The sequence below is a fragment of the Aptenodytes forsteri genome, unplaced genomic scaffold, assembly GCF_000699145.1.
Source record: "Aptenodytes forsteri isolate BGI_AS27 unplaced genomic scaffold, ASM69914v1 Scaffold255, whole genome shotgun sequence".
NCBI lineage: Eukaryota > Metazoa > Chordata > Aves > Sphenisciformes > Spheniscidae > Aptenodytes > Aptenodytes forsteri.
Window position 1 is genome coordinate 5,913,337 of NW_008794888.1, and position 23,111 is coordinate 5,936,447.

At 40.1% G+C, this 23,111-nt stretch overlaps 1 protein-coding gene across 1 annotated transcript; it reads left to right on the top strand.

Annotated features, from left to right (window-relative positions):
- Window positions 1-64: 64 nt before the first annotated feature.
- Window positions 65-22,868, top strand: ERCC3 (ERCC excision repair 3, TFIIH core complex helicase subunit). Its single transcript, XM_009275038.1, has 14 exons — window positions 65-118; window positions 1,297-1,533; window positions 2,193-2,242; window positions 3,619-3,754; window positions 3,970-4,134; window positions 5,209-5,413; window positions 6,474-6,788; window positions 7,998-8,182; window positions 11,447-11,649; window positions 15,243-15,339; window positions 15,529-15,646; window positions 16,825-16,943; window positions 21,055-21,207; window positions 22,049-22,868. Exons 1-14 carry the CDS (start codon window positions 65-67, stop codon window positions 22,181-22,183), a joined length of 2,172 nt encoding a protein of 723 aa, XP_009273313.1. The 3' UTR covers window positions 22,184-22,868.
- The last annotated feature ends 243 nt before the right edge of the window (window positions 22,869-23,111 follow it).

The following is a 23,111-nucleotide window of genomic DNA, read 5'->3' on the forward strand; positions in this document are numbered from 1 at the left end:
GGCGGCGCACACGCCTCCCCGTAGAGCTAGCGGTTCCTCTTAACCGCGGTTGTCGTAGAGTAGAATGGGCCGCAGGCGCGGGCAGGTGACCTGCCTGCTGCAGATCCGTCCCTTGTCGGTGAGGTTTGTGAGGGGAACCGGCGGGGGGACGTGAGCTCTGTGGGTTCTTCCCCCCATAGAGAAGCCGGGACTGTGCCGCAGACCGTCTAGCAAGGCGCGCTCCGCTCTCCGGAGTCCAGCGAGGACACCGAGAAAAAGGGTTTGTGCGCGGGTGGAGGGAGCCTGCTCCTGGGGCTGGCCTTGGCAGCTCGGTCAGAGGGAGGCACGCTCTAGTTCTGGTGGGGTGGGCGAGTGCGGCGCCTGCAGCGCCCGTGCGGGGACGGTCGGGCTGCGAGCAGCGTGAGGCCGCCTGAGAGAGCGCCGCCGGCCCCTGCCTGGGAGCCCCTCGGAAAGCCCAGGTGAATTGCTCCCGTCCCGGCAGTCTGCTCGCAGGTCCCCCCTCTCTGTCAGGCATCCCTTGCTGTGGGCGTGCCATTGACCGGCCAGGGCAGTGGAGCACCTTAAGCCAGATGTTTCTGGGAGGGAGGTAAAACGTCTTGTGGAAGTGATGGTGTTGGCTAGTGACACAAGTGGGATCCGTTGCTGCAGTGATGCAGCAACAGGGTTTGTATGTTGGAATGAGACAGCCTTAAGACAGGCTGGTCTCGTCATCTGTAACTGGCACCGTTTGTTTTCTCTGCCCTGAAAGGGACATCGGTAAACCTGTCCAAGACATGGCCAGTAGTACAAGCGTGTAGAGAAGAGGTGGTTGCCTTGCCAGTGTCTGCAGGGCATCTGTTACTGAATGCTGTGACACACAAGTGCCATCTTTCCTTCTCTGTTCACTCTATGTAAAACGAGTGAGGAGTTTTGTTTTGTTTCAGGGGAACGGGGCTGGAAGCTTGCCTCTGCTCAAGCAATTTGTTTAGCATTAAAAAAGAAAAAATACCCCAACACGTCAGTCTGGAAAAGCTTAAACGATCTGGGTGTGGTTTATTCTTAGTGCCATGGAAGGGACACAGACAAATCAATGTCTGGACAAAAGTTGAAGACAAAAGTTGTACGTTCCTGAGTCTCCTTTCTTCTTCTTTTTCTTGTAACGTCATTGTTAGGGCAAACGCTTTTTTTGAAACCCTGTGATGCATTGCTACCTCAGTAGTGGAGTGTCTCTACATCATAATGGCCGCTTTATAGGAAATTCCTGATTCTGTTCAGCTAACGCTGTTGTGCCTTCAGTGTTTCTTTTTGTTTCTGTAGGCTCCTGATGGCCATATTTTTCTGGAAGCCTTTTCTCCAGTTTACAAATACGCACAGGATTTTTTGGTTGCCATTGCCGAGCCTGTGTGCAGACCAACCCACATTCACGAGTACAAGCTGACTGCTTACTCACTGTATGCTGCTGTTAGTGTTGGCTTACAAACGAGCGACATCACAGAGTATTTACAAAAACTGAGCAAGACTGGTGTCCCAGATGGAATAATTCAGTTTATCAAGGTAAGAGTATTTTATTGGCTTTGGAAATATATCTGCTGCTACCAGTGAGATCCTTTCCTGCTGCCTCTGCTTAATTGATTTCTTTTTTAATCATTCATTGCTTTTACCGTCTCATTCTATTCTGTCGCTGTTTCAAGAGAACAGAGGCTTTGTTTTATTTTTTGTCTTTTTCTATAGTATATTGCTGCACACATACTGTTTTCACAATACATCCTGTGTGGGGTTTATACCTTTTAAAGAAAAAAAAAGTATATCCAGGCGTCTGTGTGCACGCTTCCAGCCAGTAGGAATTGTACGTGGGGAAAGTTTCCTCAGATTTGCTCTGGAAGAAGGCTATGAATGTGGGAAGCAGTCTGGAATAGCCGGGCACTATCAAACATAGCCTACCTTCTCCTGCAAGTATGGTCTTGCAGTCTTGGAAGCAGATTGGAATTGGGTATAAAAACTGGGTATCTGTGACCGATCTCCTGCATGAGATGGTGTGTGCATCTTCTGAAAATACCTTTTCAGGTTTGTGCCGTAAGCATAATGGCATTGCAAGTAAATGTTTTATGATACCACGCTTCCCTGCAAAGACCTCAACGGCATTGCAGGATTTGGTCCCAAACATAGAATCGCTCTTTTGCATATCCCTAATGACTGCTCTCGTTCGTTTGTAGCTGTGTACTGTCAGCTATGGGAAGGTGAAGCTGGTGCTGAAACATAACAGGTAAGTGTCTTCTTCCTTAACTAGTGTGGCAGAGGAAGTCCTCCAAATGCACAGCTGTGCATAAATGAGTGGTGTCAGTAGCTGTTGAGTCTTGCGGCTCCCAGCTGAGTGCAGCATCTATCAATACCAGATCACTTTTTCAGTTGTTGAAAGTGTTTAATACGTTAGTCAACGAATTCAGTTTGGTTGTCCTGAGCTACTACTGGTTGTCATTACATTTTTTAAAGTAGGTTGCGAACTTGATATTCTAGCTCTAATTTCTTTATTGCTTGGACTTGCAATATATCCTTAAGGTTTTCAGATAATTGTTTCATTCATTCCTCATTTACATGAGCCTGGTTAGACAAGTTTTTCTACAGCTGTCTTTCAGTCTTGTGTATTCTGACTTGTAATCCATTATTCAGGAAGGATAAGCAAATCCATTGGCAAGAGGTCTGTGCTTGTTGCTGGGTTGAGGCTGATTTGTTTTAAACCTGGAAGATAATGTTGGAAGGGACCTTGCAAGGTCAGCTAGTTTAGGGCTGACCAATTTTATCCAAACCTGTGATTCTGCGGTAGGGAGAGTGAAAGGAAGGAGACAGCAGAGACCTGAAGCCTACGTCTCTGCCTTGCCTGTGTTTTCTCTTTCTCCTTTTATTTCTTTTGGAAAGTTCTCTGTGGTCTGGCAGCCATAGATAAGCCCTGGGACAATAATGCTTTGCTTGTGCGGCTGCTTTTTTGAACCCGCTGCTTTGGGTAGAACTAAACGCTAGTATTACTAGCAGGTTTTTGTCCTCTTCCTAGGTGTTTCTGAGAAAAAGATTTCTCCCGTGCCACTTAAGACTTAAGTCTCTCTTGGCTCATATTTTAACTGTGATCTCCGACCAGCATCATTACTGACGAATCTCCAGGGAGAGAAACAATTTCAGGATGCACTAATTTAAATTTTTAGATGGTTTGTGTTTTGGAGGTTTTGGATTTTTGTCTTTTGGGCTTTTTTGGTCCTGCAGGCAGGACTTTAAAACACCACATCCAGTGTTTTCACAGGCTCATCTCAATTCAGTTGCAAAAAAATTGACTTGTGTCACATGTCACAAATAAGACATGTATGTGAGAGCTCTCTCTAGGCAGTTCTGCTGGAGTTTTCCCACTCGTGTTATGTTAGAGAACATTTGAGCAAGATGGATAACTGCAAAGTACGTGATGCTTTTGGTATGAGGCATCTTTTAAAAATTTTGATTGCCATAATTTCTTTATTTTGAAATACCACCCCAAAGATTGGATACTTGAGAGTGCATCTGGGATAGCTATATATTTAAGCATCTGTGCCACTCTTCCTGTAAGTTATTCAGTTGATTAGTTCATAAAAAATGCTTTTCTTTGTTCTTTAATTTTAGGTATTTTGTGGAAAGTACCCACCCTGATGTCATTCAGCAGCTTCTGCAAGACCATGTAATTAGAGACTGTCGCCTGAGAAATGCTGAGGGTGAAGAAACAGAGCTCATTACAGAGACATTTACAAGTAAATCAGCGGTATGTTTGGGCATGTTTTAAAATTACTGAATTAACAGTAGATAAACTGTTGAGCAGTTTGGAGTGGTTATTGTTTGTGTGTTGTATCAGCAGTAGCTTTCCGTTCTGTCAGCAATGATCTGTGCCTCCTTAATGAGCCCAAACTGGGCCGGGGGGAGGCACGGAATGTGTCTCTAATGGAACCCTTGGTGAAAATTCCTGTCTGTCTATTTCAGATTTCCAAATCCAGTGAAGGTGGCTTTGGTCCGTCAACATCACAGGGAACAGATGCTCAGAATAAGCCAGATGTCCCAGCTGACTTATTTGAGTTTTATGAACAGATGGACAAAGATGAGGAGGAGGAGGAGGAAACCCAGACTGTGTCTTTTGAAGTCAAGCAGGTATGAGTATTTTAGTCTCTGCATTTGTAGCTTTGGGGAATGTGCCCAGGACTTGCAAATAAGCATGAGAACTTAATGTAAAGTACCATGGCTCTTTGATAGGGGAGATCACTGGAAGTCATTAACGTTTCTTTCCTCTCGCCTTCCAAAATCTTAGGATCTTCCTCTTCAGTACAGAGGGCGGCAGACTGGGTGTTGTTCCTTCCTTGCCCGCAAGGCATAGTGCTCGCAGGCTAGAGAAAGGCTCCAGAGACTAAGGGAGGTTCCTGTCATGGGCAGCTTAGCGTTGCTTTGTGCAAGACAAGCGAGAATTCAGTGGAGGGCAAATCTGCTGCTGGTTTCAGAGCTTGCTTTTTTCTTTTTGGTGTTGGGGTTTTTTTTCCTGTTTTTGTTTTGTGATTCATACTTGCAGAAGGAACTCTGGATGGTTCTGATTTCTTAGCTTGAGAAGGGTAGCTGGAGGTTGGAGCACAGTCCTGACTTGACCTTCAGAGAGCTTTTGTAAAATTTCTCAAGTTGTTTTTGGGCTCGGTGATTCCAATGATGTCTTACCAGGGAAAACTTTTAAAAAGATAACTTGGTAGCTATTTTGTTTTTTTTAAAAAACCCAACCCAAACCAACAACCTCTTGGTGGTTGACTCAGCCTGTCATCGTGGTAGAATAACTGCATTACCAGGGTATGGAGATTTTCCAGATAACAGATGAGCAGCTTTGGTGGCTCCTTGTGTGTAACACACACAACCTTTTGTGTCTGTTGTTGAGCTCTTTGTTGCAGGACTTCAGGGTGTAGTTTAGTCACTGCCGGATAAACAACACATCTGAGATTAATGCGTCATGTTCTTCCATCTTGTCTAAATATCCCTCTCTAATATCGACTGTTATTTAAAATGTTTGAGGGGGGCGGGGGTGGTCACGAATAAAGTTTTTGGAATAAACTTCAACTCTTGCAGACTTCACGAGCATAAAAGATAAATGTAACTTCACATGGTACTATATAATCTGGTTGTTTGGAAGAAAAAAGAGTTAATTCAGATGTGGAGGATTTACCATGGGAAGCTTTGTTTCCTCTTCAGGAGATGATTGAAGAACTTCAGAAGCGTTGTATCCATTTGGAGTACCCCTTGCTGGCAGAATACGATTTCAGAAATGATTCCGTGAATCCCGATATTAATATAGATCTGAAACCTACAGCTGTCCTCAGGCCCTATCAAGAGAAAAGCCTAAGGAAGATGTTTGGAAATGGGCGAGCCAGATCTGGTGTTATTGTCTTGCCATGTGGTAAGTTGCTGGTTGATTTTTAGGGGTTTTGTTCTTCGGGGGTTTTGTTCTTTATTCGCCTGTAGTAAAGTAACTTCCAAATATGACAGCTGCTTAGATTTCAAACAGTAGTAGGGACTGTTCTGGGTACCAATATGCAGAGTCCTGTTGGTTTTTAGCGAGCGGGTGGCAAGGCTGTGGTGAGGGAGAGCCCGGTTGATAGAGCTGCCAAGCATCTGCTTAAGACTGCTGTCAGTATCCCTGTAGTGACTGAAGAACTGATTTGTGGTTGTGGTAGCTTCAGATTACCATTCACGCTTTCACTGTTGCCTCTAAGTCAGCTCTGCTGACCTTCCAGTGAAATGTAAAGCTGCTGCCATTGGAATCATTTGTTCCTTGGTTGGGAGTAAGGAGACTGGGGGGAACTGGGAATACAAATATGGCATAAGGGGGGTGAAAGGAAGAAAAGTGCTTGTATGCACAAGTTCTGGGTAGGGGAGCTTGAGAAAGAAGTGAGGAATGTGCACATTGGGACAACCTATGGGAAGCGATGGAAAAGGTAGAGAGCAGGAGACTGCATGACAGTGCCCTTGGTATTGGCGGTGGAGGGGGCACGCGGGAGATACAGCGAGGGCCTAAGAGGGTGTGTAAGGGATGCCGGAAGAAGTGTGAAGGAGGAATGGAAAGATTTAAGGACCTGCTGTGTGGGGGAATGAACATAGCTGACGGGGGCAGTGGGATAGATCACCTCTAGGGGAAGCTTTCTGTAGCCACTTGGAATTTAACATGCTTTTGAAATTACGAAAGCATTAAAATGATTGCTTCTAATTGGCGAAGCCATTGTTTACAGTGATTTTCTTGAGAAAATACAGTGACGTGTCCAGTAGACAATCCAGCTGGTTTTTTAGAAGTGAATACTTCATTTCTTTAAGGCTATTATAGTAAAGAAACAACGAAGAATTTGCCCTTAAGTGATTTCATATCCTCTCACAGTTTTCCAATTTTTCTCTGCTCTTCCCCCCCCCCTTTTCCAGTGATACTTGAGAGATGACTAATAAATATCGCTCTTCTTCCCCTGCAGGTGCTGGCAAGTCTCTAGTTGGAGTGACAGCTGCGTGTACTGTCCGCAAGCGGTGTCTGGTCCTTGGTAATTCTGCAGTGTCTGTAGAGCAGTGGAAAGCCCAGTTCAAGATGTGGTCCACCATTGACGACAGTCAGATATGTCGGTTCACTTCTGATGCCAAAGACAAGCCCATTGGCTGTTCTATTGCTATCAGCACATATTCCATGTTGGGACACACGACGAAAAGATCCTGGGAAGCAGAAAGAGTAATGGAGTGGCTTAAAAGTCAAGAGTGGGGCCTTATGATACTTGACGAAGTACATACTATCCCTGGTAAGGAAATGGTGTGCAAACCTTTCATGTTACATACACTGTTAATGTTACTCTGCTCTTTTAGAAGTGGTGTTTTTTTGCTGTCTTTCTCATGATTAACATAGTGAGTAAACCCGTGGCTTAGGGTTTTGAGACAAGTAAACTGCCTTGTTCTACTTTCTTTTTTTCTTTTTTTTTCCCCTGATACTGCAGAGTTTAGCTGACCATTAGTTTTGCTGAAATCCTTCTAATTAGACACTGTGTTTTCTATAATGGCAGTATAAAATACAAGCGCCTTCTCCTTCTGTGTAGGTTGATAAAGTGCTCTTAAGGTACCTGAATTACATTTGTATAGTTTTGCTGTAGACAAATTTGAAGAGGAGAGGAATTCATCTGCCTTCTTTTCTTTTGAGATGTAGTGGCACTGTAGGCTAGCTTTTAATATCTGTTTCTGCTCAATAAAATATGAGTAACCATAGTGATTACTGTCCAGAAATAGCTGTTGTATTTGAAATTACTATGTTATTGAGATCTATACTCTTGGAAAGCAAGAATGTAGTATTCAAGTGTCTGTGGAATAATCCTGGCTAAAAATACCACCCAGGATTCTGTTAGCTGCTCTACCTTGTTCTCATGATTTCATTTGAATATAATTTGGTGTCTACAGAAAGGATGGATTTCAGAAGTAGACCTTGATGATTAACTGCCATTTTATCAAAGTAGCATATTGCTGCCTCCATTCTTTCACTTGTTCTTTCGTGGTTTCGTAAAAATTAAGGTATAGAAGCTCCTCTGTATCTTCAGATTCTGCAATTACAGGATCTCTAGCAATATTAAAGATGAGTAATTCTGCCATATACTAGAAGTTCTGAATGTGGCAGAGTCAGCCAAGAGTCCTTGTGTCATAGTTCTTTCTATGAAATACTGTATGACCTAAAACAAGCCATGTAACCGCTGAGTATATTAATTTTCTCTCAGGAAATAATACAGATGCCAGAAGGTTTACTGGGATTTTCACAGTACACTGAAGATGTAAATTAAAGCTGCAATCAGTGTGAAGTTTTGCTGTAACACAGATTTCTTAGAAGTGTATGTGAAATGGGGTAAAATTTCCCAACGCTGTGCTTGCTTTGTGTTCAGGAGTTGATGAAAGTGTTTTTTTAAGTTGCAGTATTTGTCTTCTGAATCCATTCAGGAAAGTAAACAGAAAATTTGTCTTGCATTTCTTAGCAAAAATGTTCAGACGTGTGCTCACTATTGTACAAGCTCATTGTAAACTGGGGCTGACTGCTACCCTGGTCAGAGAAGATGATAAAATTGTTGACCTGAACTTCCTGATCGGACCAAAGCTCTATGAAGCCAACTGGATGGAGCTGCAGAACAGTGGCTACATTGCTAAAGTCCAGTGTGCTGAGGTGATGCTCTGCTTTTTGGTACTACTAGTGTTTATTTAGTATGCTTATAACTTTTTCTTTTTTTTAAGGAAGATGTATAAAATTTTAAGTATTTAACTGGGAAAAACAGGTGCCCTTATGACTTTTCCTTTATTTTGTAGCTTAGGCAAGGCTGTCGCTGGTCAATATGAACATGTGGCAAATCCAGTAGCCACAAGTTCTTCAGCCACATGTTCTTCAGAGTGACTTCAGCACTCTTTCTCTTTGCGGGGTTCGTGGTGTTTGATCAGCTGTCTCCCAGTGAGCATTTGGAAATGTGAACAGTGGTTGCAGTAGTGTAGACCTGGTTTGATGCAGTTGACATTCGTGTTGTCTGACTTGACTTCGTATCTTAAGCTCGGTTCTCTGTGGTAGCGTAACATCATGTTATGATGAGCGTAACATCAGGCGGTATGCTGGAAGCTGCTTTTTAGAGACTTCCAGTGGTAGACAGTCTGTAGTCGTTGGAAGAAAATGCTTGTAACACTTAAAACAGAAGGATAGTAGAAAGTTTAAAAAAAAACATAAGAAAAGACCTGCTTATTTCAAGCCTGAATGCATGAGGGTGAAAATTGAAAACATAGGGCTGGATCTTACTATTTCTTTCCAGTATAACGGGGTGTGACCTCTGTTCTTTCCAGCATATGGACGAGAGAAAAATCCGGTATCAGAGAAGCGTAAGCTTTTCACACAGGCACATTAGAATGTTACAGTAAGCTTTCTGGGTCAGACTAAAGGTCTGACTTAACATATTGTCTCTGATAATTGTCAAGTAAGATACGTAGGGAAGAGAAGAGTATAAAACCAGGGCAAACATATCTGTTACTTCTTCTGATACTTCTCCAAGCCCTTAATCATTTATGAGCTTTACATGGTTTCTGTGTAACCATCAGTGGGTTTGTTTTTCATGAACTTGTCCGGACTCCCATTGATTGGAAGTAAAGTTTTAGCAGCTACAACTTGCTATAGTGGAATTTCATAACTTAACGGTCTCTTGGATTTTTCCTGTTTTTCTTTTTCTTTTTTTGTGTGGTTTTTTTTCGTTGTTTGTGGGGGGGGTGTGTGTTGTTTTTTTGTTGTTGCTTGTTGTTAGGGTTTTTTTTTTTAAATCTGTCTTGCTAGTTTCATGCAATTCTTCCTAGCTCTGGTACTGGAATAAAAGATGTAGATGCAGGTCAGCTGTTCTCCTTTTGAACTTTGTGCAAACTGGAGGTTATAGAAGGAAAAAACCCCACAACTATTTTTAAGTAATAGAATGCCAGTGAAGAGCATCTAGAAAGTAACTAGGTTGAAGGGAGAGTAACCAGTCTGCAAATTCAAATTTGACTGTTTAGGCACTTTAGTTAACTCTGCCTTGAGAGCATAATTCTTCTCAGTCCCTGAACTGCCCTTTAGACATTGAGAAGTGAAGCATGGGCTACCTTTGTTCTGAATGATGTGCAAATTCTGCAATTTTATGTTCGTTAGGCCAGTGTTTTGAAATAACATTGCATGGGACTAGCAAGAGCAAAGAATCAAAAAAAGCAATGTTGATGGCTGGTAAATAACAAGTCTAATACATGCACAACTGCCTTGCATATTTGTTTGGATTTTCTTGACATGTTGTTGAGAAGTAGCATCTTTAATCAACTTGCCTTATTCCCCATAGCCAAGAAAGATGTCTGGTTTGCTCTTTAAGTGCAGTTCTTTCCAGGTGGCAAGAGAGGGCAGTGCTGCTGTCTGATAAGGCAGGTCATGGTCATGGTCATGGTCATGTTCATTGCAGGTACTACTCTTTCACTGCTCTAAAAGAGAACAAGCAGCACAGTTAAAAAAGTTAAAAGAAGTTTAAAAAAAGAGAACAAGTCTATTCTTTAACTATATTTTCAGAGTTTTGTAATTTACAAATAATCCCTTTCCCAGCTGCCATACTAAGTTTTTGGCTTGGAGTGTGCGTCTTGCAAAATGTAAAAATGAAAAGATCATTGGGGTGAGAAGTAGATTTTATCCATTTTCAAATCCAGAAGAGAGTGCAAATACCAATCAAAATATATGCAGTTTGCCATGTAGTCAGAGGCATTGAGCAATAGATGAATTATTCTACTACAGTCAAATGTTCAGTATTCATACCTCATTCTCACTTTGAAATATTCTCTTCTGATTTAAGAATTTTAAGTCTTTCATGTAGACAGCATACAATAACAATGGAGCCTATTCAGTGCATAAATTTATTGTTAATGTAGTCAAGGGTTGAAAAAAAGCCTCATCGAGCATTTAACTCACTGGGAAAAAGTTTTGAAACAAAAAAATAGTTCTTAACAGTACAGAACAATTCAGGTTGTTTAAGTAAACTCCTATAAATTGTCACATAACTTCCTTAGCTGAACACTGGTTATGAAAGAGGCTTTTCTTTGCAGTATTCTGTTAATTTGTACTGTGCAATGGATATGGGGGAATAACCCATGTACTGCAGAATGAATGTCTTCTAAATTATATGCGCTATAAATAGTGTCATTATATGCTATAGATAGTATCACTGCATTGGCATAAACTTTAAATTCATAATTTCTTCTATTTTCATGCTACAGCAGAAAAAATATCTCAGTAAGCCTAGACTTGTGCAGTACTATGATATGTATTTACATAATAGAATAATTGCTTAGGGAAAATTGCTTAGGGAAACCTGATGAAAAAGCTTCTAAAATCCTAGTGTTTTGAAAGTTGTAGACTCAATAGTTGTTAAAATAAAGGTCACTCCTTGGTGGGTATATGAAAAAAAGGTTGGTACATTTGTTCTATAATGAAGACTAAGTGTGTCTCTGAGCTTTCAGAATATGGATGAAAAATAATTTTTATGGAAAAAGCTTTGACTGCTGCAACAGGGCGATTATACAGTCAGTTCATTCCCTTAATTATTGCTCTGTAAAAAGTAGTAGCGTTCAGTAAAATTATTAAGTATGAAATATAAAGGAAATATCTTCCAGTCCTGTTCCAATGCCGCTGCCTATTTCTGTCGTATATCTCGCTGCCAAAGCATTTGGAAGGCCAGAATATTAATGAGGTTAAACAGAGTTTGGCAGTGCTGGAGACTACACCAATCGGTATCTTTCATTTTAGTACAGGAACTACTGTGTTAAAATTTGTGGCCTGTGCTATACAGAAAGTTATAATGCGTTATCATCCCCCCGATATCTTTTCAATTCCCACAGGAATAAAATAAATAAATAACTGAGGGTTACTTTGTGTGTGTCTGTTTTTTAATTCTAGGTTTGGTGCCCAATGTCACCTGAATTTTATAGAGAATATGTAGCTATCAAAACAAAGAAACGGATACTGCTGTACACCATGAACCCAAATAAATTCAGAGCCTGCCAGTTCCTGATTAAGTTTCATGAGCGACGAAATGATAAAATCATCGTATTTGCTGACAATGTGTTTGCACTGAAGGAGTATGCAATCAGACTTGGGAAGTAAGTGTTCACAACCAACGATGGCACTGTTGTTTTCCTCCTTCCTGGAAAATTGCCTTGTAATCTCGCAGCTTTCAGTAGTCTTTAGATATTTCTTGTAATTCTTTGATTTAACTCCAGTCCTCCTGTATAAAAAGGAGCTCAGGAGGGTGTTTTTTTGGGTGGATTTTATTGGCACTGGAGCAGTATTTTGGTGTAGAACTGTTTGAAAGTTTTTTGGGTGGATTTTATTGGCACTGCAGCAGTATTTTGGTGTAGAACTGTTTGAAAAGAACCTCTGTTTAGTACTTGCCTCAGAGGAGTTTTCATCCAAGATTTCTGTGAAAGACTGTTAGTAGTTCTCCATTCATTTTATTATTATTAAAAGACAGTGGAAAAATGAGGGGCTTTAAAAAATATCACTAGAACTATTTCTTTAACAGACGGTAGCTTCCCCTGTCTCTCTGAGATGAAGGTTTTCAAATAAACACTCTCTGGATCTTTCAAGGTCTTTTGGGACCCAGAGCGTTCCCCTTCAGGTCCTCAAAAGGTCTTAACCTTGTCTAGAAAACCTAAGACAAACTTTTTGGGGATCTTTGCTGTACCAGTGCACTGCCTAGAACTGCTGTAATCATTTAATAAATGAACAGATATTGCTCCCATGAGCTCCTCAACTACCTTAAATGACTCTAAAGCGAGTGTAGTTACGGGAGGTGGTACAAACAGAGTTTAATGAGGGGTTAGCATCAGTGTGCTTGTAGGGTTTGGGGAGGGATGATCAGGGAGAGTGTTTGCCAGGATCAGGCACAGAGCAATTATTGGGGAAAATAAGCAATAGAAGCTGGCCTCATCCTTTCTTTGACAAGCCCAAATAACGCCTTGCTTGCTGGAAGCTGTGGGGCGTTTTGACTGTGTATGATTTCATGTCTAGGAATTTCAGCAGTACTTCTTAGCAAAACCACAAACAAGCCTTACGCTTTGCAAAGTTCATGATCAGTTTTGACTGTAGTTTAACAGCCATGTTGTGCTGGCTTGCTGTGACATCAAATAATAAGCAGAGCTAATGGTGCTGGATGAATTCCAACACCCATGGTCTCTTTCATCGTTGTTTTTAATCTGTCTGGACAGAGATTAGCTGTAATGATGCCTCTGGAATGTCTCTAGCACTGTTCAGTGCACCACAGAAAAAGCCTTCAGCAAAGGCGATGCTGGGAGGGGGTGCTTGCTACGTAGCACGGCAATTGTTAAGTGGGGTAGACGCTGTAGAAGCATGACAGGAAAACCAGTTGAAGAAATACTAGGTGCTCGCTTTTCATGTTCTTGAGTGAATTCTCCGTTCCTCACATCATGTACGGAGCTCCGGGTTATACGGTCGTCAGTGTTAGAAAGAAAGGAGGCTTGCAGTGCTGGATAAAGGTGAGGGAGTCTTTATTTTAACCAGAGAATTGTCTATCATAGTTTGCTCTGAGCATGCTGAAACAAAGGGAACTGTTTGTTAGTTTGGGTGGGGCAGGAATTTTATGTGTAAGGAGGAGAGAGCGGCTCAGCAGGTATGGGGGTAGTGGCCGAGGCTATCTGCCCAGCCTGTGCTGGCCCAGCGGGAGGACAATTCCCACTGCACTTCTCATGCCCTGATCCAAGCACGTAGGGTGGGTGGGCTCCTGGGTGGAGGGAGAGACGGCCATCATCTGGCTGCCTCTGCCGGCTCCTCCCTTACCCCCCCTTTCCCTTGGTACTGGCAGGGAAAGACCATGCATGTGACAAGAATTACTTTAACTACAATTTTGGGGGCCACAGAATTCAAATTTGCTTAGCCAGTTTTTACTCTGTCATGAGTCTGTCATCCAATGTCGTATAGCTCATGTGCTGACTGTTTTTTACTGGTGTTATTAATTTGTTTAAATCGCTGTTTCTGAAGGACTATGCCTCCAAGGTTTTGACAGTTAGGTCAATTAATGGGAAGGGGATCTATCTTTGCAGATCCCTCAAATATCTTTTTGCAGTGAGGAAAAGGGGTCATTTAAAACAAAAACTAAAATCAATCTAGCATTGGGTGTTCTAGGTTCAGGAAGGTACTCAGATATGTGTTAATGAATCCTTGTCAAGTAGGATCGGGGGGGGTGGGGGGGTAAAATAGAGGATTGATAGCCAGGAGTTCTAGGTTATTCTGTTCCTTAAAATGGTTTGAACCCTTTCTTGGTGGCTTTAAGAAACAGAAGGCTCGCAAATGCTTTAGTTTCAGTTTCAATTTAAATCTTCCATTTAAGTTTTGTTGGGGATCAAAATCATCATAATTTTAATACTAAATGAAATTTCAAATAAGGCTTAAAAATACTAGTGAATGCTAGTGATTGAATAATAACGGTATTGTTTCAGAGTTGACTCATTTGCCACTTTCATTTTTTTGTTGTGTTTTTCTAAAAATCCAGTTAAATACACTAGAAGAATTAGATTAGAGGTGACTAGGATTGTTTGGTAAAAGAGAAACTAGAATGAATTCTGTAGTAAAGAAAGCAAGAGGAACCAACGCACAGTAATTAGTTGATAAGAATAGAAAACCTTAGCACTGTGCACTGCATGTTTATGTTCAGCTACCGCCAGTGTATGTGCAATATTAAAAGTTAAATGAAACCTGTGGGGATGGTTCCTTGTGTTAGAAATAATGTATGGAAGCGTGAACAAAACAGAAATTGTAGAACTTGATTCCTGTTATTTGGAAATGCTTGTTAGCGAGCATTTGGAAAAGTAGTGCAACAGATGAAAAAGCAGTGGCTGTGCACTCCTGCATGCCTCTCATTTTTTATGTGGGCTTTGCCGTTTCTAGCTTTTTTTTTTTTTTTAAACTCTGCTTACGCAGGAAGAAAACAGCCAGACTCTAGAGAGAATCTTGGAAAACTCATGGTAGCCCAAGTTACTCATGAAGTCTGTGGGTGACTGAGAGTTTGTGTGAGCCTTCTGAATTGAGATATTAAATGTTCCAGGTGATTCATCGTCAAATGTTAGAAACCTTAGGTGAAATGCCACTGTGAGCTGCTCGTGGCCATTGAATGTTTGGGACCTTGTTCTCACTTCAGTAGGTCCAGAAGGTATTAGGAGGAGCAAGAGATTAGCTTCAAAAGCAAAAATAATTTTCCCAGAACAACATCCAACAGCCAGCTTGTGACACTCAGCATATCATTGATAGAGAAGCGTGGATTTTCAAGTGTTTAAATAGGAAGCAAAGGTTGCAGCTGTCAACGTGCTAATTCAGTAGATTTGAGGGAAAAAAATCTCTTATTTTAACAGCTGCCTTCAGTCTTTCATGTAGGCTTAGCAAATGTATTCAGTCTGTTGATATACAGCTTCATTGGTGCACATAATTGCAAAACATTTATAACTGTCAGAGTTTATTTCTGCCAGACTGGGTTGCTGCAAAGGGTTCCACAAACCACTGGGTAGCTGCCATAACGAGCCAAACGAGCTAAAAGTAAACTGTAAGCTGTACCAAAATCTGTTTTGTTTTTATATCAGTTCAGATGTGTACTGCGCTCCCTGCCATGGTATCTTAGTACCTCATAAGAAATGATTGAGCACTCTTGAATTGATTTCATTTGCATATGTTCTGTTCTTTTCAGACCCTTTATATATGGTCCTACTGCACAAGGAGAAAGAATGCAAATTCTACAAAACTTCAAGCACAATCCAAAAATCAACACTATTTTCATTTCCAAGGTAAGGGAGGACATTCAGTGTGTCCTTGTACCTATCTTCAGAGCGAACTTTATTTAAGAGTAAGTTATACGTGCGTGTTGTGCATTTGACATCATTGCATCGCAGCTCACAAAGGTGTACTTTGTATTAAGTCTTTGTTTATGATATATGGAAATAAGATGCTGCTCAGAGGCTGCTTCTCTGTTACAGGTAGGTGACACATCCTTCGATCTGCCGGAAGCCAATGTTCTGATTCAGATTTCGTCCCATGGTGGGTCTCGAAGACAGGAGGCTCAAAGACTGGGACGAGTGCTGAGAGCCAAAAAAGGTAAATGAGGTGGTTGTTGGGTTCTGGGCCTTGGATCATAGTATCATAGAATTGCAGAGAAACTGGATGTTCATGATATTACCTTATATTGTCCTTGGATTACGTTTTAGTCAAAGAGAACATGTGCCTATATACCAGTGAATGAAAATGAAGCATTTTCTGGGTCAGTAAAGCTTTTTGTCGGGAAAACTTCCAAAGGACAAAAAAAGCTGAAGGAAGATGCACTTTCCGTTCTTTGGTGGTTCTTTCACTTTTCCATTCCTTGATAATTTCCTCAAGATGAAATTGTTTTTAAAAAATCATACTATTGCTCTGAAAAGCAAATCTCTAGAAAGCATATTTTTGATACTGCAGATTACTTTCTTTTAAAAATGGGATTTGGTTTCCAACAGGTTGTGGTTTTGCAAAACAACCAAGGAGCTTTTTGTTTAGAAAAATGATTCTTAACACACTTTCTGCTTGCACTTAAGATCTGCATACACTTATTTTATGTGAAGTTTGTGCTTGTTACAGCTGAGGCTTTGTTTGAAAATGCATGCAAAACCCATGTTAGTGAATTAACAGTCTTAGTGAAAACTTGGGTTTTAAAAGAGAAGCCAGTGCTATTTGGGTAATAGATCTTAAGGACTGTAAGTTTAAAAAAAAGAAATTATACGCAAACTGGTATATCCTGGGCTTCAAATAGCCCTATGAATTCTTAGCTAAATATCTTTGTCTCGCCTTTTTTAATGCAAAAACACTGCAAACACCAGTTTACATTGATAAAACTTTTCCTTTGTCTTTTTCTATTGATTTTTTTTTACATGTGTTGCCATCCTTGCTCTTGACTTTTTACTTCTTTACATAATAGACTTAAAAACAATTTTATCTTTCACCTTGCCTAGCATAATAAAGAAGCAGGTTCTTCTCAGAGCACCAGTGTAATTGTGTTAGTCTACATTTCCTTTTCCATGTTTTCCTTTTCGCCCATTCTCAAGTTATTAAGAACACGAGTAGGAATTTCCATGCTGTGTACTTTGTCAGTCAGTTTATGTAACCTCTGGGTGCAGCTAAACTTTGCAGATTGTTTTTGTGGAGAGACAACTTATTTAAACACCTGTTTTCAGTATTCAGTCCTTTTTTGTTCTTGGTTGCAGTGTTCCAAATGGAACTAATCACTCGGTGTCTTTGTCTCCTAGGCATGGTTGCAGAGGAATACAATGCTTTTTTTTATTCTCTTGTATCCCAAGACACTCAGGAAATGGCATATTCAACAAAGCGACAACGGTTTCTTGTAGATCAAGGTTATAGCTTCAAGGTAGCTTGTCCCTTCTATTTATTATACTTGTGGCCTAAGAATATAACTTTCATGTTCTTTCATGTTAGTATTAGGTCAAATACTTGAGAATTCCAGTTATGGAATGTATTAATGAAGGTTTTGCTCGCAAGCAAGAACTGTTCCGGTATTGTTTTATCATCTATATTACTGTGAGTGTAGATACAAGTAGCTTAGTACAGCTTCTAGAAAGGTAAGTATTCCAACTTCAAATGAAGCACCTGCTGGGGAGTGAAGCAGAACATTACTTGCGTGGTTGGTTTATATTCATGCTCTTCACTTGTCCATCTGTGCAGGCCTCCTATTATTAAACGTTATCATACTGGTTGTGCCTAAAGCATTGTTGATAGGTGTTCATGTCGTAGTGGCCAGCAGCAATTCAGAAAACTTCCAAAACATCACAAGTCACAAATAATTTCCAAAGAACTCCAGTCTCAGACCAGTATTTCACTATGGGGAGAAAATCTTCTTCCTTGTGGCTAAAGACAACATGCCACGGGCAGGATTCATCTGTCCTACGTTCATACATCTGACTCCGGGAATCATTAAGTTAGGTGTCTGAAGTGTCTAGCAAGCAACCCATTCCAAAAGAAATACCTTTCAGGGATCTTTGTCCACGCACGAATCTTGTGCACCATTCCCACAATGCTGTCCAAAGCCTGGAGTGGTACAGAAAATCAGTGAGGATGCAGACGTGTTGATACGGTGGCTCTGTGTTAGCAGAAACTGTTCTGGCTAATGGAGGTCTTCAGACTGTGCTTATTTAGCCTCTACCAACAGTTTGACCTTCCTCTTGTAATTTTCTCTGCACGGAATTAAGTATATCACCAAAATCACTGGCTTGAATGTTAATTGATTAAGAAATGACAAATTTACTGCAGGAAAAGACTGTTACTGCAGAGTAGAAGTCTTCCTACCTACAACTAAAACATACTCCTCAAAACAGAGAACATTTTCAGTGTTGACAGTGTAACAGAGCCATGACTTGAAAGTCAGAAGTTGCCCTTTTGTAAAGGACTTAATGCTGTCTCATTTCTCCAGACATACTTGAAAATTGATCACCCCTTGTACTTCAGTTTATTATGTATCTCTACATGTCGTCTTCTTCCAAACATAAAATCTCATTCCACCAAAGCTCCTCTATTTTATGGATTTCATGGTGTATCTCATTTTTTTTTCCTTTTAATCCATGGGCTGCCCCATATGCTCATCTATTGGGTTGTTAAAGGCAACAGAATGTCATGATAGCTCTTGCTTTTGGGTAAATTACTCCTTTACATAACTGGAGTTTACTGCTCAGATTAGAAGTCTTCCCAATAAGAAACACTGCTGAGAAGAAGAATAAAAGATAAGGCTCCCATATCTGCCTTTAGGGAACAAGCTCAAGCTTATGGCGTTGACAGAATCACGCAAGGATTGCACAAGCTGCAAGGGCAAGCAGCGTCCACTGGATTGCACTTGAGCCTAGATATTTAAGAGCTTTTCCTCATGAGGCATGCATGCAGTACGGGACATCCCTATGGGTAAAACCTCTGAACTGCAGCTATGCTGAAGTAAATAATTGCTCTGTAATCACTGGCCTATTAAAGAGAGCTTTAAGGGGGTCCTTACACTGTAACAGACGTGTCACGGTCTTTAGAGGTAAAAACCTTGTTTTGCTTTGTAGTGAATGTATTTTGACAAAACTGTAGATCAGTACTAAGCTGCAACTAATTACAGCAAATGCATCTACGTGGCTATAGCCAAGAAGATTAGAGAAATCCCTTTACTTATATGTGAATGCCTTTGATTTTAGAACTAAGAAAGAGGTTAAAGTAGAGGGATTTTGTTTTGCAAGGAAGACCTAGTCCTAGGAGCTTTGGTGTAATATGGGGAAAAAAAGCAGTGCAAGTGGCAGCTGAGTATCTGGAGCAACATTTTAGCTGACCAGTACTGGAATGTTCTTTATTCGCAATTTAGGAACAAAATGTTAGAATACCTATTTTCTTCTGTTTGCCAAACTTTAAGCCTTAGTCATAGCTGGCATCAAAGAATAATAGGGCTGGAAGAAACTTCCAAGAGACCATCTAGTGTGTTTCGACATTCCAAGCCAGGATCAACTATGTATGTCATTCCCAGCAGATGTTTGCCGCTGCCTTTTGCCAAATATAGAGACTCTACCTCATCTTTAGATAATTATTTCAGTACTGATGTCCTCTTCTTCAGAATTTTTGTTCCTAATGCCTAAATTAGTAAAAATTCATTACTCCTTTAAAAGGGTAACGGTTTTCACTTTTTTTCTAGGACTTACTTCTCGCCATCTCTCAATATCTCCATTCTCTGCCTTTCATCAAAAAGAGGACTGGAATAATATTTTTTTGCTAAATCACTTACTTTGTCTTTGCTTCTTAAATAGGAGCCTTGTCATCGCAATTTACTGCTTGGAGTCTAATTATCTAGTGGGTTTTTTTGGTTAGCTAACCATAGTTTAGTTATTTACTGTATTGTGTTTTTATTTAGAGGCTGAATGTAGGATATATTAAATTTTAAACCAATAGCAGAACTCCTCACTATATCAAAGAATTGGGGATAACTTTAAACTTTGCATCTGTTGAACAGCTTAAAACAACGATGATGCAGCGGGAATTCTTTCCATTCTATGAATCACGTTAGAAAGTTTTGCAACCACAACTGGAAACAGGCTAATGCAATTTAAAATTGCTTTTCATGACTCCTTTTTCTTTGTTTTTGAGATGATCATAGCACATGTGCTTCTAAATAAACAGGAAGGGGGGGGACCATAGTGTTCCTTTAGCCATATAGTAGGACAGGTTGCTTCCCTGAATGGATTCTTAAAGCTAGGACATTTCTCAGAAAGACATCCATTTTTGAATTAGAAATTGCCATTGACAACAGCCCACAACACTGATTATTCCTTCCAATGTTTCACTACCCTGTTTTTCAAAAACAGTACTTTGCATCTAATGTGGATTTTTTTCCAGTCTTTGTGATCAGATCCAGCCCAGATTACTGAGGTAATTAGTTTCTAATTGTATTGACTCAAGAGATAAGCTGAAAAAGGAAGATGAGGAGGGGAAACACTGCATAATCAAGGGAAATGGCTGAATTAGAATGTCTTTCTCAAAACCTCTTCAAGTTGGAAACATAGTGGGAAAACTGAGATTCTCATGTATAAACGTGTTTACCAGAATGAATTTAATTGCAGGAAAAATTCTTGTGAAATTTTCAGAATACCTCTAATTAAGAAAGCAGGCTGCCTATTGTAAAGCTTTGTAACAGAAGCTTGAGAGCTTTTTAGTTCTTCAGAAGGGGAGGTTTTTCAGCTAATGGAGTATATGGCACTATATTGCCAGTAGATGGCATGTGCCCTGCATCCACGGTTATCAAATGAGTTACTAAGAATGTCAAAGAGAACAAACCTAACAGCTAAGTTATCTTGTGTCTAAGTACACAAACATTGAAAGAGTCATTTTGCTCTGCTGCTGATGCTTTGTTGCAGGTTGCTGCACTGTCTCTCAACAACTGATCATACGTCTCCATTTGTTAGGGTTTTTTTTCCCGTATTCCTCAATGTTTATTGCTAAAATTCTCAGTGTCTGGAAAGCTAGTGGATTATTTTTGTTAAATATGAAGTACTAGTTCTTAAACTAGACAAATCTAGAGCCCACAGCATGAATCTAACCTTGCAGTAAGTTGAATATGCATCTGAGCTCTACGTGCTTTGGTCAGGTTCCTGGTCAAGCTGGTATGGATAGTGTTTGGCTGACATTCTCTGTCCAGACCTTTTCTTTTTTATTTTCTTTTTTTTTCCCCAAAGGTTTGTATTTTGCATTTCCAGCTAGACTATAACAAGGGATGTGTGCATGTATATATATAGAATCATAGAATAGTTTGGGTTGGAAGGAACCTTTAAACACCACTTTGCAAGATTTTATATGTATCTGTGCTATCCATAGTGTTAAGCTGTTCAGACCACTAATAAAAGTTGAAGGCAGTTCCAGCAGGATATGGAATCAGAAATCCTTGTCTTGTTTTTGAATAGCTAACGCTGAGGAGGAAGAGCCCTCACCTTGTATTGTGCTCTCTTTCTTAGGTCATAACAAAGCTTGCAGGCATGGAAGAAGAAGAACTTTCATTTTCATCCAAAGAAGAACAGCAGCAGCTTCTCCAGAAAGTCCTGCAAGCATCTGACCTGGATGCTGAGGAGGAAGTAGTCGCTGGAGAATATGGTTCAAAGTCAGCTCAGGTAATGAAGAATGCTTTGAAAAGGATGATGATAAATGTGACAGAACTGGACCGTTCCATTTTAATTCTAAATGTGATGCTATCATTGATGCCCTAGTATCTTTGTGAAACACTGGAGAACAGATTTATTTTTTTAAGCTGCATTAGCACTTAGCTATTTGAGTAATTCACTTGTTGGGCACTAGAAAGAAGTTAGACATGGAATCCATGTCCTTCTCCATTGTATTTGAGGGAGAAGATGACAGACCTATTGTTACAGATTTTGAAGTAAATCTTTTAAGTCACAAGCAATGAAAATATTTTAAAACATTTTTAAGATACACATATGTCAGAGCACATACTTTTTTGTGGTGGCACTGTGCTCCTTGAATCATGCCCCGATTTCCTCATCCCCAGAGGGCAGAAGCATAAGGGCCACTTTTGTTCACTTTCAAGAGAAGTACTATTATTGTAGGTAGTAGTTTGACATTTTTAGCAACAGATATAAGAAAAATAAATAGCCTGAAACATTTATTGATACATACGTTCAAATCAAGCTACAATGTGGTAATTAATTTTTTAGGGTTAATTTTTAGCTAAATGGCATTGTGCTGAAATGCATTAGGAATTCCCACTCTAAGGTATCTTTCCATATTAAACCTTACGTATGTTTGTATACTTATGGTGAGTGGCAGGCAGTAACTTTCTTTGTAGATATTCTTCTTAAGAAAAAAAACTTTGAAGGCTTTTTGGCATTAAAGTCACAAAATGAACAGTGCTGCCCAGTAGCCAGTGGGCATCAGTAGGCTAGAGTTGGTCTACCTAGTCACACACTAAGCACGTGTTCTTTCTCCCCTTGGCAGGTGTCACGTCGTACGGGCACAATGAGCTCTATGTCAGGAGCAGATGATACGGTTTACATGGAATACCACTCTTCACGGAGTAAGGCATCTTCAAATAAACACATCCATCCACTATTTAAACGCTTCCGGAAATGATGTCCTTCATGTGTGCATTTTGTTAAAACTGTGGATCCATGTACCTGTTTCCATAACTAAAAATATGGAGTTGAAATTTCTGACAGGTCCTTTAAAAGACTTTTTTTATAAGCATCTATATAGCCACATATTTACTTAGCAATATATGTGCTCTCATGGGTGAATGTGAAAGGAAAAAAGGAACTAAATCTTACCACAGGAAAGATATTATCCAGTGACTGGATCCTGGTTATACCTGTCTCGTTTTCAGGGTAATTAATAGAATTTATTTTTATCAGCTGAAGACCCTTTTTCAGAAGAATTCTGGAAAGGTTTTGTAAATGAAGTTTGTACTGATGTTTGAAATATTATTTATCTGATTATTGTGTCTGCCTAACAAAATATTGTTTTTTAAAATGCTTAAATAAAAATCATTCATTGAGCTGAACAAATCCTGATAGGAGCACTTTAGATAATATTTTTAAACTGGGAGCTAATTTATACTTATGAATTAACCTGTCTTAAAATTCTAACAAATTGTTTGGAAATATTTTGAAGTTCGAAGACGGAGGAGAAAGAGGGACACTGTCTCTAAAGTAAACTCAAGGAAAGCGTTAGTAAATACAAATAAGTTCTGTGCTCCGTTTTCCTCATTTTTCTTGCTCTTGTTGAGAAGTTGCTGAAATAAAAGCTGTTTTTCCCTTGTCATTTATAATCTATTTATTAACCATGCAGTAAAACCATCGTAACTGCTAAACAGTGCAATGTCACTACAGAAGCTATTATTGAATCAAAAAGCATTTTGACTTGTCATAAGGTGAGTTGGAAGCAGAGGTGTGAAGGAAAGATTCCTGAGTTTGAGGTTTTTTTGTTAATGAAGACTGCAGTATATTTCTAGAAAATTTGAGGAGGTGGTGGTGGTTTGTGGCAGAAGAACGCTTTTTAAATA